Raw genomic sequence first — 14,793 nt, forward strand, 5'->3', positions numbered from 1 at the left:
GACTTCCTCTATTTTCGAAATCCCCGCAGTGACGCACGTGATTGATGCTCTACAGCGACTAACTAAAAATCTAGAAGCAAATTTTCATTCCGTATCAAACCATCATGACATGAGGGTCTCCAAAAAAGCTCGATTGGTTCTCGTCCTCACTCTCTTTTCGCAGGTAGAAAGTTTTATTTTCAAAATTTACTTATTATAGGCTTAATATAATTTTCTAAAAATCAGATTTGGGCTATTCATGGCCTTGAGCTGGTTCGCAATGCTGGTAATGTGACGCAAAACACATTTTTAAATGCGTGCATGTAAATTAAATTCCACCCGCAGGCCCCCGAGTGCGACGACAGGCCGCGGACACAACGACCACCGACACGACCACTTCCACTGATACAACTTCAACAACAGACTCGACAACTACAACTGACACGACGACGCCGACGACGTCGACAACGGCTGGTAGCTCTAGTGACTCCTCAACTGCATCAACAGACGCAACCACCACTACAACGGAAACAACTACTGAAACAACCACAGACACCAGCACCACTGGGACAGGTGGTTTATCTTTAAAACAACAATTTTGTGTTTATTAAGATTCATAAAAAAGTCAACCCAGACTAAAATGTAAAAGTTTAACAGTAGTGTATATTACTATAATTTATTTGCACATTATAAACACGTGCAAAATCTGATAAAACACCATTTTACACATTATATTGAGCAGTACGAGACTCTCAGTGCACCTTTTTCAATATCCCTGTTAGTTTATAGTCCTTAAATATATTTTTATTATCATCATGAATCATGAATAGCAGTTTGTTACTTAAATTCTAATTTTTCCACGACAAATACATTCTAGATTCCCCATCAAGTGCGTCTTCTACTGGTAAGAAATGATTATTCATTCCCTGCAAAGTATAACAGAAACAAATCGACGAAGCCACTACAGCTTTCGTAACAAATACAAAAACCACCACCAAAGCAACTCAGAACAAAGTGCAGTGCAGCAAACTCAGCTTCAAGGTAAACATTGCTGTTTTTCGTTTTATTCTACGCACACAAATCAATTTTAACAATTTAGAATTTGGAAGGCTGCTGCGACAACCCGAAATTCGACTTTTTCGTACAGAGCCAAAAATTGGCGTGCAATGAGCGGCACCACGACTCCGCTTTGTTTTCCAACACGCTTATTTACAAGCTGCACAAGTTTCAAAACTCAAAGACAAATCTGATTGACTATGCAGGTTTTACGATGTGGTGGTGCTAAATTTATAAATTTTAACTTCAATAACTGTTCATTTAGTTCGAGCTCTTTCTTATCCAGCCGTAAGAACAAACTTTTAGAATTTTTTAATACTTACTCTGAGAACAATTGAATTTTGCAGTGCTTCACGGAGTGCTTATTCAAGAACATCAATGCTGTATGAAAAATAATTACAAAATTAATCTCGATGACTGACTATGATCAAAAGTTTCCCAACAAAGCCTTGGACAATGTGACCCTGGTGGCATATTTTGCCAATAAATTGAACTCGAAAAACAATACAGCTTGGGTTGATGCATACGCTAATGCGATTGGCGCTTGCGTCTCAATGTTCAAAGGTGAAACTCAAAAGAAAATAAAGTGCACTCTGTCAAATTATTGAACACTATAGGTTTGCCAAGGAAAAAGACCGTGCGAGTGAACTTGCGGGGCAGAGTGGCTGGCGAGTGCGAACTGGAACCGTTTTTCGTGATGCAATGCGTTTTAAAGACAGTTAGCGAGGTAATAGAGGCATATTTTGTGTTTTAATATATAAAATAAAATGAGTTTTAAGGACTGTGATGCATCTACTGCAACTGGTAATTAAATGATGCAAGAATATGATTGAATATTTAATTGATATTACTTCACTCCTGCAGCAAACGCCACATGCAAGGCGACACGAGAAAAATTCTCTTTGTGTAATCCTGATGGGTCGGCAAAAAGGAAATACATAAAATATTTCAAGATCGTTTATGAACGAAATCGCCCAGTCGTCATTCCATTCTTCGGCAAAAGAGCCGGATGATATCGTGATGAAGTTCTATATTTTACCCTTTTGTTTCAGTTTGCTTTTTAATAACAATAAATCAAAAGCCTTTCGATTTTAATGCTGTATGTGTTCTTATTTTTCAATATCCGGTTTGACAGTATCATCTCGAGGCAAAATATACGGAGTGAATTAAAATTAGAACTAATTTTCTTGAAAATGTCATTATGAGACACATAAAAAAGGAATTAAAATTGAGTTTGCTGTTGAAATGTGAGCCATTATTTATGTAAACAACAAAATTTCTTCTTGATTTCCAGTCCATATGAATAAAACGTGAAAAAGAAATTATTGAAAACTGTCTCTGCAGATTGAATTATTTGATGTATTTTGTTGTTATTAATTTACTTATGCAAACAGAATTTAAAGCATTGCATTGGTATAATATAAGCACAGGAATAGTGTATTTTAAATAGCTACTGCACCGTTTTCTGCTCATTCTTAGTGCAATGGGCAATAAATTACAATATTAATCTTACTCTGGCTGTATCTAAAAAAACGAAAACTTATTGTGTAATACGATTTTGGCTTAAAATTAAATTAAATACAGAATTTAGCGAAGTTTTACCTTTAATAGTGTCAAATACATAATAAATATTATGAACTGTAAAAAATCAGGTACTTAAGAATGCTTTTGCATAGAAATTACGTGCGTGTCATAAAATTGATAGTGCTGGTTTTTAAAAATTATCAAATTTCTAGAAGGGTATAGATCGTCGTTAGAAAGTAATTTTATTTATGTAGCAAAATGTAGAGCATCTGCTGAGAGTTTTGAGTTGAAGCATTGAAGCTACACTGGGGATGGGTGGATTGGTAATTTTAAATTCATATTCTAGTTAAATATTTTTAGGAGTCATATAGGATATTAATAAAAAAATACAATCGCTGCTACAGAAAAATGCATTTTAGTTCTCGAAAACCTATCACAGTGTTCATACATTGCTATATTTATGGGGTGCCTGGACAAAAAAGAACTTTAAAGGGACCTTGAATCTTTTTGCAGTTTGGAGAAAGAAACCATTTATAAATTATATAAAGAAATTTAAATTTAAAAGCATTTTTTCCTTCAGAATTTTAAAATCATACATAAACAACCGCGAGAAAGCTAATGAAATTTCTTGAAGAATTTTTCAATGACCTGACGGATTTTACACTTTCGCTATAAAGATTTCGGACACTGTTGCGTGAAATAGGGCTTGAATGCTGGACACGAACGTTGCTGGAGCTGGAGCTGGATGCTGGACTGCGTGTCTTGTGCGGAGTGCTGGCATCTGGCGGCGGGGCGGGGGCGGTCAGCTCCTCTCCCTCCAGCGGCGGCGGCGGCAGCGGTCGGCGAGTCCCCCCACCCGTCCCGCCACATCGCCCGCGCCCATCCAGTCCATGTGCATTTATTTACGCGGCTTTAAAAAGGCACAGTCGGTTCCTTACAGCAGCACCCGAAAAAGGCAAGCCGATAATTGACACGATGTCCAACGACAACACTGGCGAAAAGGTCGAATCGCATATGGGCATCATTGGCCGACGCTCCAGCATCGCCGGCGTCGACGAAATCGTGAGTTTTCATTCATTGATCCTGCCACTTTTTGACATTGCCAGGCCCCGCTTTTGACACTTTTGACACTGACAAGACGTCTGGCTTGTCTCAAAACTATACAAAGTTGGACTCTGTGCAGAGCCGAGGCAGACTAATTGACTACTTTTTGTGCGGCGGGGGACAAAAACTTTGATAACAAAAGAGTTAGAGGTCAAAAACCGCGAGTTCATCGTTGAAGGAATTTCTAACTTATTTATAAGAACTGCAAAGAGAAAAAGTTTTATTTTTTATTTTATTTAAATCAGCCATTTCCCATAAAATGTTATAAACACGAGCATAACTTATCAATAAAATTCAGATTGCGTGGGTGGATTTATTGAAATTAAGAATGAGAGCAATAGAATCGAAGTAGAATTTCGCTTCTGGTTAATTGCGTACAATTGCTATCTTAAATTTGAATCAACAACAATTTAAACACTATCTGCTTTGGTGTCAAGAGAAACACAAAATTAAAGCGTGTGCCACTATTAAAACGCAATTAGACTAATGCCTAAAATTTATTTTTGTTCTTAAAGAGGAATGATACTGGAAAAGCCTGGAAAATGCTTGTTGCCAATGCATAAACTCATCCCTTAGGATTCAGTTAAAGCCTAAATTGACCTAAGAAGCTCTGTAATTTTTCGAGAAAATTGGCTGGAAAGTTAGCGTGCTTTTCAAATGGTAATGGCTGTCTCCTTACTTGAAATCCGATTTAATTTCAAAACCAAGAGTTTCCCCAATAAGTGGCATACACCGTTGGACAGATCTCGACGAGAGGAATCGTAATATGCCAAGAAAATATGTTCAAGCACCGTAAATTTTGGAGAAAATTGGCAAAATTTGAATTTTTACTGTAGGAAGGTCCTTTTTTACTATTGCAAATTGTTGAACAAATTGTTTATCGATCAATTGGTTATGGCATCCAACAATTTAAATAATATCCAATTGTTGCCCAGTATCATTCCACTTTATAATTACCAAACTTTAATTTTAAATTATGTACCGTCGAAACGATTTAAAATAGTGACTATTATTGTCACCAAAAGCTGTTTGTTTGAGTCGAAAGGCTCGATTTTAATCGAGTGTAAAATCGACAACAGGCTGATCTCGTGATCTGCCGACGTGCCGTGATGCATCTTTCACACAGGAGATGCCTGCCTGCTGCCTGCCTGCTTTCTTGCATACGTGATTCGAGTCTCGCGGCACACGCTTGGCGATGAAAGTGCATGACATAAGAGTTATCTGGCACCGTGTTTCACCGACAGGGTTTCACCGTGTAAAGTAGGCGAACGCCGCGAACACAGACAGAGACGGAGACATACACAAACGGCACTGAGAGATCGTTTTTTACGCTTCTCGCGTTCGTTGTTCCATTTCAACAGTGAGCCTGCCGACTGCCGGCGGCTCAAAGGCTTGATGAGTTTTCCATCACGTCGCTCTGCGCTCCATTATTATTTAAAATTTTAATTGCACTTCCTCTTTTCATGTCTGGCCAAGCGCAGAATGCTATTAAATGTTTCCAAGTAAATAGTAATTGCACACACATATAGGGGAATCGATTCTTTGAAGTAGTGCAAGTGGATTGAATATTTTCAATTTATTTGGAAATATTTTGAATAAAACATAAGGGTTATCAAACATCAGTTAAATTACCTTATGCTTATTTAGAGAAAAAATATAGCGAACATTTTTAGGTCTGTATCTGCAAAAGGAAAACTACGTTTACCTTTTTTCTATTTGTTTTGATTGGATTGTGTTGGCAAATTTGCCGCTCATAGGAACTAACAATTTATTCAATTTAGCTCCCCCAAGGAACTTACTAGGGTTATATTATGTTTTTGCAAGTTGCAATTTATTGTATTCAATGGTTGAAATTTTAGTGATTTTCAGAGCTTTAAAAAGTGGGAAAATATTTAAACTTGATAGAAAAATGTTTTGCTCAATTGCCTGAAATGAAATTTGGTGTACGTAGATAAGAAAAATTGATATTTGGGTTTTTCGTTTCAATTCTGAATAGCTTCTATGAGGGTATTGTTAATTTTTAAACTTTTAATAGAAGAGTAAAAACCACACATTTTCTGAACAACTAAAATTTTCATGCAAAAGAATAAAGAATCATTTCAATGGCAAGTAAACGTATTTCAAGAATACTTCTCGAAGTAGGCTCAGAAAATCCGGAGCAATAATCTCAAACTAGAGTAGAGAGCTGTTAGCGATTTTTACGATCACAGTCTAGCGTCAAAAAGGACTTCTCTGGAGAAAAAATCTCATTCATCTCGTCAAGTCTGTTTATTTAGCTTATTTGAGTACCGCATCATCCTCATTGAACGAAAAATAGCTTCAAAATTAGGTTTTCAAACATCCCATCTTCAACTATACATGGATTTTTCCTTCTTTCTCAGCTCGAAAGCTCGCTAAAACCAATGTATAATATTTAAACACCTTGTGATTTTATTTTGTCTTGAATTCATTTTGTTTTCAAATTGATGCAATGATATGGGGAAGAAAGGGAAGAACCTAATAATAAATTTTGATGTGCCCGAAATTCTTCTCGCGGCGTAAGAAACAAAAAATTTCATTGCAAGATGAAAAGTCTGAAAAAAACAGCAGAAGTTCATCATGAGGGAATTTTCTCTCTGACAATGAGAACAAAAACGCAACTAGCTGGAGCCGCAAAAAACGGCAAGTCCCAGAAGAATTGTGCTTGCGCGAGAGATAATAAATAAGGCGTCGAGGCGAAAAACTGGTTCCTTTCGAAACCAACCAAATACAAACCCGAACTTTGCCGCTGCCTATGGAAAACGACTTGTTTCTCCAATTAATAATCGGTGCGAGCGCTCGCGCGCGCAGGTGTCCTGTCAAGGTCAGCAGGGCGACAACTTTACTCCTCTCTGTGCGCTGGATGACTAAAAAGGCACGGGACAATAAACGGCGCGCGCGGCGCTCTAAAAGCCCTCGCCCTATGAGTTTTTCGCCCCGAACATTAATCGGCGCTTTGCCCTCGCGCGATAAAAACACACCTGGTGAGCTGCAAAATGGAAATAATAACGCGCGCAAAGTGTGTTTAGTCGGCGCCGCCCGCGGGTGAAAAAAGACATCATTGTTCAAGTGGGCCATGCACGAATTCCAGCCGCGATTTACACGCTGGCCGACAGGTGCTAAAAAATCCTAAAAATACGCGGCCCTTCCCGGCCTTGTTTACATTCACGACCTATTCTTGAATTGAATTAAATTATTTACAGTTGGTTTATCACCTGTGTTGAACACGGATATACTTTACTCGCAACACAATCTAAAAGTTAAAAATATACCGGCGATTTAACCTGTCCGTGTCCGTACAAGGTCGATGCTTAAACACGAAGTGTGTCAGGCGGCTTCTTTCCGGTAATAAACTCTCAATCAAAGTTTATGTTCTCTGTTTGCTCTGCACTAAACGCTTTTATTGCTCCTCTGCAGTAATGGTCTCCGTGAAACCTTTTGAAATCAGAGAAACATTACGTTTTCCCGACACATGATATGTGTCAATGAAATTTATGGTTGCTATGAAAAATAGCATTTGATTTATTTTTTCAACCCAACGAAAGAAAATTTTTGTACGTTTGAAGTGAAGTCTTTTTTATGCATTTCATGCCAATTTCGAAGTTGGTTTACACGTTAAATTTATGGAAGACAATTTATTATAGTATAAGCATAAATTTACTCGGAAATAGTAATAAACTTTAGGCTATAGAATTTTTTAATGTGGCGCAGGATTTTCCCAATGTTTCGTCAATTATTGCTTTCTTTTTTATTATGCTAACTGCCAGCAACAGGTAAATTCATTTTAACGGCCGGTGATTCAAAATCGACTGCAGTTAACTCTGTAGCATTGGATTTTGTTTTGCAGGATAAAACTGTTTTCAAGTGCAAAGCTACCGCCTCTGGAACAATCTTCCGCCGAATTTGTGTCTCAACGGAAACCAAAGTGCTTTCAAGGAATTTCTAAAAGAACAGTACCTCAAGAAATATTGAATCACCTCTCTTTTAAACAATTATGTTCAAACTGAATACTATTTTGTCTGGATATGGCAATGTATGGGGCAAAATAGCCCTGCAGAACCATAATAAAGATTACTTTGAAACTAAATATTTTCGTCGTATAAAAATATCTCGAGTTAAATAATTCGTTTATTTTCTTAGTAAATCTAACCATTGAATTTAAAACTTAAAAACCAAGCTAATATTATGAGATTTATTTTTGTTAGCTTTCCAAGATTCCTCCTTTAATTATATGCAAACACCCATTTTCAATTTATATTTCTGGAATATTTCCCAAATTAATTAAATGGGAATTTTCCTCAAAAAATAAAGTGCCGAGCTGATTTTCCCGTTTGTGGATGGGATGTAAACTATATATATACGCACATTCGAATATAAAATTGATTTGACTGATTCACATAGTCAGAGGCTCCACTGGCGATTAGCAATCCTGTTCGCGTCGGACGGATCCCCGGCGAAGGCACGGAAAAAAACTCACGCCTCAACGATGAGATGAATGCGCCAGCTCTTTTTGCTACTTTATTGACGGTTGTGTACGTGGAGCGAGCTTTTTTACGCAGCGGCGTCCAACTCGATTTCGATCTGCCAGGCCGCGAGATAAATAAATTTTTTAGCCGGAGACGCAAGCTGCCTTCCCGCCTTGAACTAAGTGAATCGGATTTATTTATCCCGGCAGTAAAGAAAAAGGGTTGTGTTGATTAAAGCCGTCGTTCAATATTTGGAGTGATTTCAGCCGCTTATCGCGCTTCCTCCGTACTGAGGCCGGGAATCTCCGGAAAACAAACAATCATCGCGCAGGCCAAATTAAATACGTGGATTATCGCTATCTTTATACATCAACAGCCATCCTAATTGGCAGGATTTGACACGTCTAATTGAACACGCTGATTATTTTCTGAAAAATTCAAGCTGCCTGCAAAATGCCAAAGTTTATCTGGGGACGCATTGGAATTGGAAGGCTTGGTTGAGTAAACAGATTTCGAAATTGCGTGTCAATGCCAAACCATCTGTTTTTACCCATATCGAAAAGCGTAAACCACGGATTTGACATGAATATTACAAACATATAAACGTCCTTTCACCTTTCGAATATTCAAATTTATGAATAAATTTTCTATGCGTGAACAAATAATAATATTTATGCTATACTAAAGTGACATCTGCTTTGTGGCGATGGAACGAATCAAATTTAAGCGCAGTTAGTTACCGTGAATTGATTTGCAAGGCTCTGCGTAAGAGGCTTAACTTCATTATGACGGTAAAAATAACAGAATGCACTTACGGCCTGCGTTTGTCCCAATATTCACGGCGTGCAATGTGCATCGCGGAAAGAATACCCTCAACTTCTGCTTCTTAATTTCTGCAAGCGCGTGTACTATGGCTTTAAAGCCTCCTCCGCACGAGCATTCGACTGGCCACAACTCACTCTACGTTTGAACCGCGGCCATAATATTTATTTTCTCATCCGATTCAGTTTTCCTGCAGTTCAAATAAACCCTTTGGACGTGATTTATGAACCTTAATTATTAATCACGCTTGCTTTAGTGCGGTCTCTCGAGGAAGAGAACTGGTTTGAAAAGTAATAATACACCATTCAGCCACTTGAATCCAATCTTGTCGGCGCATATTGCGATTGTTCAATGTTACCGATGTTACATAACGTTTCATGCATAAAATACATATCGGGAAGGAGACATGATGTGTCATGTGATCGGCGGATTGTGCAGTATTAGCAACGACGCAAAAAGCTGGCGACTTTGGATAACGCTTTCCCAGCTTGCCACTCTGCAATAAAAATTTGCTACGAAATTTTTGCACCGTTTGCATTCGTTTGTTCATTTAAATTGTTATAACTTGAGTATTGAGACGCAAGCAAGGATCTAGAAATATCTGAGCCAGCTGCCGAGCTAATTCTGGACAAAGGATGTTTTAAATGGCAAACTGCGGCATTATTTATCCTCACGAGTAAAAATTACAAATTGCCCGGTGTCTGAAATTAATATTTATTTATCCGACACTCCAGCAATGGTTTGAATCAGTTGACGCCACACCTCTACGAATAATTCTGGCAAATTCTGTGATAAACAAACCGTCAACAATATTTTCACGTAAAAGATTACACAGTAAACTTAATCTCAGACTGGCGTTAAATAGTCGCAGAGCACATTAAATATTGTCTGCCTTTGCACTCTGCGCGTTTAATAAAATATAAGTTGTAGAATTCGTAATTTCGCGAGTTTCAGATGGCAGAAAGTTAAACAGAAACAACAGACGGGATTATTACATTAATCTTATCAAGTAGAAAGGTGGATAAAGCTAGTCGTGTCACATGACTAAATTAAAACGCCTTTGAAGATGACGCCTCGCGTTTCAAAGTGCACTTGGCCGGCTCGACGAGTATTGCACACACGAGAACGAATGGATAACGCGGCAGCTGCATGCATTCCGAATGCACGTCCAAGTGCCACACAATGCCGACATCCTTATTAAATCGCTCACTCTCGCTTCGTGCATCATCTGCAGCGAGAATAATAACGACGACGGACGTCCTCGACGACTCACTCCTCTGTCTCCGAGGCTTTTTCATTCAAACAAACAGCCTGGTGCTGCGGTGGCCGTTGTTTCTGTCCAGAATAACTGTGCTGAAAACAAAGGTGGTTTACTTTGGGCGCGCAGTTAGTTTATTTATATATTTTCCTCTCGCTCGTCGGCCAGAAGTGCGTAAAAGATAATGCCCTTTCGCGTGCAAATTATGGCCGGATAGAGCACTTGACGGGCTTCGCACGCGACTCGCTATATTGCTTTTGGCTGCTGCGCGAAAAACAAAACTTGTGTCTCAGCCCATCAATTTGCAGCAATTTCTCGGACACCCGCCGTTGCCGGGGGCGAAAACGGGGCTAGGCCGGCTATTTCTCAGCTCACACCCTTAATCATCGTGTGCGACGATTAAATTCAGCTCCGTTTATTATTTTGTTGAGGAACTAAAAGCAGCAGACGGTTTATTTTGATTGCACTCGCTATATATTCGGACCTGAGCAGCAATTAATTCGGAATAACTCTTTGACGCCTTCTCGTCAATCAGAAGATGAAAGAGCATCCGGCCCGACCCAGAACGCATTGCAAGCAAAAATATGTATGGATTGTTTCGTGTGCGTGCGAAGAAAAATGCTCATAAATGAGACGACGTGCTAAATTTAGCCACCAACTTCTTTTACACACTCACATATATAAACTGTCAAGATGAGATCATTCTTCCTGAGTGAGAGCAGTCCGGGCGGCCTTGCGCTGATATCGTTTCTGCTTGGTATTTAGATGGCTGCGTATTAAGTTGTGCCGGATCCGCAGAAAAGACAAGAGAGGGAGTCGAATTTTAGACGAAAGAATCACTTTAAAGAAGGAGGTGTCACTCCAGAATCTAAAAAAACTGTTTAAAAACTATCCGTTTGGTTTATTTTACTTTTTCTTAAAGATTGTCTATAAATTAATTTAGGAAATTGTGTAGTTTACTTTTTAATTCATTTTCATTTTTCTGTTTTAAGAAATGGGGGCGACTTTCCTAAATTTCTCAAAGATCTCCAATTTTTTGGAATCCTCATTTTTCATTTTAGACCGAGTTTGACCTCAGAAGTTAAAATTACACTATTCTAGCACAGTTGGTGTTAAAAAGTTACTCAGACGCACGGAAAAAAATAACCGTCTTTAAAAAATAACCCTGAAAGACTCTGATATTTAATTGGAAAAAAATCCCTAAGTCTTAAGATGTTGGAAATAAATAATAATGTGTCACGTAAAAAGGCATTTTAATGCTTCGAGGTGTCAAATTCACGTCCTGAAAGTGTTTTCGCGCTTTTTTCGTCGTGGAAACGATAAGCAGAGGGGCAGACGAAGCAGACGAGTCGGAGAATGCATAATTTGGTATGGCTAATCCTTAATGTATATGGCTTTAGCGTAATTCGCTTAAGGGAGTTCAAGACACCCGCCAACACATGCGCAATTGCCGGTAATAAATCAGTTTAGCGCAAAATGCACTTTTCCCCGCAGTTGCATTCAAACACGGAACTGATTAGCCAGCAGCAGAGCAGGGTAAATCTCACAAATGCCCAAGGTACCGATATTTTTTTCTACATTTCTGTTTATTGCGAGAGCGCACTTTGCGACAAAACGCGCGCTCTTTGAAGTCTGCCTGCGAGCACGTAACACCTGAACGGGCTTTTCCATCTCGAGATGAAAAAGGCTGATTCAAAGGCATCGATCGGGATAAAAAGCTGCAATGTCTCGCGAGTGTGCGATAGAGTAACAATCTGCTGGGGCGGGCGACTGTTCTGGCATCCATCATTCATTAATTCCCTAGCCGGAGCCGTTCTGATGAGAAGAAGATGATGAGGAAGAGTAGCTCGAGGAGGCGGAGCGGTGGTAATTGAGTTTTGCCATACGATGATTACAGTCATTTGGCTCGATGATCGAGCGGCCGATTCAAGCTCCCGCCTTGTAAATACGGTAATTACCGAACGACCATCAAGTTAACAACCTCACAATGGACTGTCATTTTCGAATGCGAGGGGTAGCACATGGAATAAACTTGTGCACGGCCAATTGGTTTGATTTTTCAACCGATGTTCACTACCGTGCTCATCTCGTTTTGACACACAATCACTCATGTCCGTTACTCCCGGCATATCAGATTAAAAGAAAACTTGTCTTAGCTATAGCAATGCGCAGTCAGTAAAAGAATTAAATTAAAGATTGTATATTTATGGCTGGGAGTTTAAGACTTTTTCTTCGAGTCTGTTTTACTTTTGCGCACTAAATCACGAATCGCGCAATTTAAGGCTTGTATGAACTTAAAGAAACTCTGAATTTCCTGTGAACTTAGAAGCCCTCTAAAAATTTCAATAATGCTCGTTTTGGCTTACATTTTTGGCGTACAGAAAATGATTTTCCACCTAATATTCAGCAAATTATAGCTGTTCAAAAGAATTTTTTTTCCAAAGTAATTATTTAATCTCAGAAGAGGTTTTTCGAGTGTCGATTGAGTAGTATCTATTGTGTTTTTGTTTTAGTTTGTGACACTTAACTTAAATGATGGAGGGGAAAATACAAAATGTACTTTTGGATCAGTAGTTTTGCATATAAAAGTCAGTTGATTTAACCAGAATTAAGAGAAAATGTAATGGTCAAACAATGGGAAAAGGGTTCCGATTCTGAATTTCCATCTAAGACAAAAATTTCTCAAGAAAAACGTCATAATTTCAGACAAATTTGAGCTCTTTCCCAATTTTTAGAGCATATTTAAGTCAAATATTATTCTTTAGTATATTGATTCTCTTTAATTTGTTTTGGATTTTATTTCATTTAAAAAGTCTTCCTCACAGGAAACCTTTTAAACATTGTTATGATAGATCATAGATGCCATAACAATAGATTATGTCATCACAACACTCTAACACAACCTCTCTTCATTCAGCAAATGACTTTCATTCGCGATTATTTATGCAAAGCCTTGGATGATTGATATTTCTGATTTACTTGAATATTCCTGCGTAATTCAAATTGAAAGATGACTCTCTGTTGGCTTTCTTTAATTGATCGTTCGTCTGCGGTTTCACCATTCCCCGCAGCACTCCTTTTTTTTAAACTTTGCCCATTGCTATCTGATGAAATACCACTTCTTATTATGTAAATGGATACGGTGGAAAAGGGAGCTAACGCAGCGGCAGACTCGCTCACCTGGTGTTCCGATAACCCTTTCCGACTATAGCAGGCACTTGCAAGCCTTCTTTCAAAGCGGTGGTCGCAGATGTGCAGATTAGCTGTCACTGTGAAAGCAGCTCTATGCTTCACGAAGCAAGCTCACTTTTTTCGAAAATCTCTCCACGCAAAGTTTCAATAAGTTTGAAATTAAAGTTTGCAAATTCAATTTCGCAAAGTGGCAGCGGCTTCGTTACCCGATAAATTCATAATCGCAAAAAGCCAATTAGCCGTGCGGCGGCGAGCGTTGCAGCGGGCGGCCGAGAAGTGGCTCCGCCGGTGGCGCCGCCGCGAGTCTCGGTGCGGTCGGCGGCGCCAGCGCACACCGCCGGCCCTCTTGAACTTTGGTGCTAAGTGTTTGCGACAACGTTGCTTCTCGCAAAAAGCAACCGCTCTATCTGTGCAGAATCTTGTCACCCTTTCCTTTGCTAATTAATTATTGGGCCTCGCAGACGCACGTCCGATCCGCCCAATTTCACTCTCGCCGCACAATGCCTGGCGGCGGATTTATCTCGACTGACACTTTTTGGCGAATAAATGGTTCATCACGTGTCAAAGCTGTTTTTCATGATGTCCCCGTTCCAATGATTTGGTTGCGATGAAAAATGGACCATAATGAAATCCCAGACATAAAAAATTGCAAATTGCTTTTCCCAATGTACGGCTTAGAATGAATTAATGTCAAATAAAATTTTGTCACGCGTTTTCATACTCTCTATTTCTCATTAGCAGTGAGCAACCTCTAAAACAAAATTCACGCTACGTCGTTTTTTGTTGTTTTTAAACCTGTATACACTTTGAAATTTGCGCCCTTGCGAATTTCGCTGGCAACGAACCCTTTCTCGTTCGATCAGATCTACGTCGAGATGATTGAAAGCCGGGAGCCGGAATTCCGATCGTCGCAGGCCTATTTCTTTAATGCACTTTGACTCGTGCCAAAAGTCCAATGTGCGCTCTGCCGACGCTATTTTTAACCGAGTCGTGTATGTTCCTTCGAGTATATTTACACACAGACAGCGAGCGACGAGTATATAGAGCTGGGGCTCTGCGCTAGAGATGCTCACGGTATTATCGCCGCTCGCTCTCTCTTCTTTGCATGCAAATGAACTGCTCGCCGCCGCCTCCGTGCACCTGTTCGCATCATTTATAGGGGCAATAGCGTGCAAATTAAGCCGGGCGCAAAATCAAAGCCGCCGCACAGCACAAATTTCTCAACGACCGTTTTGTTTACGCGAATAAAACTCAGGGCGCGGTAATTTACTCTAGCCAGCTGAATGAAATGTCGGATAGAGCACAAAGGTCGCGAGTTTGGTCAAGACCGCTTATCTTGGCCGCATGCACACAAAGCCTATTAAAACAAAGTTT

General features: G+C 39.4%; 2 protein-coding genes across 3 annotated transcripts in view; both read left to right on the forward strand.

Moving 5' to 3' along the window:
• Positions 1–44: 44 nt before the first annotated feature.
• LOC135947907 (serine-rich adhesin for platelets-like) lies at positions 45–2,130 on the forward strand. Its single transcript, XM_065496892.1, has 12 exons — positions 45–163; positions 226–265; positions 325–552; positions 857–883; positions 938–1,020; positions 1,079–1,241; positions 1,301–1,323; positions 1,383–1,418; positions 1,470–1,599; positions 1,653–1,762; positions 1,815–1,839; positions 1,900–2,130. The coding sequence occupies exons 1-12, from the start codon at positions 110–112 to the stop codon at positions 2,046–2,048; spliced, it is 1,068 nt and encodes a 355-aa protein (XP_065352964.1). The 5' UTR covers positions 45–109; the 3' UTR covers positions 2,049–2,130.
• A 1,321-nt stretch (positions 2,131–3,451) lies between these two features.
• Positions 3,452–14,793, forward strand: part of LOC135948637 (uncharacterized protein ZK1073.1) — a 44,103-nt gene continuing 32,761 nt past the window's right edge. The window contains exon 1 of one of the 2 annotated variants that reach the window (XM_065498005.1): positions 3,452–3,621. In XM_065498005.1, coding sequence (XP_065354077.1) covers positions 3,535–3,621 — 87 coding nt within the window. In that variant the 5' untranslated portion in view covers positions 3,452–3,534. Of the gene's footprint in view, positions 3,622–11,719; positions 11,786–14,793 lie in introns of those variants that run through there. The other variant, XM_065498010.1, reaches the window with a different exon arrangement.

Source organism: Cloeon dipterum, chromosome 1 (assembly GCF_949628265.1).
Source record: "Cloeon dipterum chromosome 1, ieCloDipt1.1, whole genome shotgun sequence".
In the NCBI taxonomy this organism is placed as follows: Eukaryota; Metazoa; Arthropoda; class Insecta; order Ephemeroptera; family Baetidae; genus Cloeon; species Cloeon dipterum.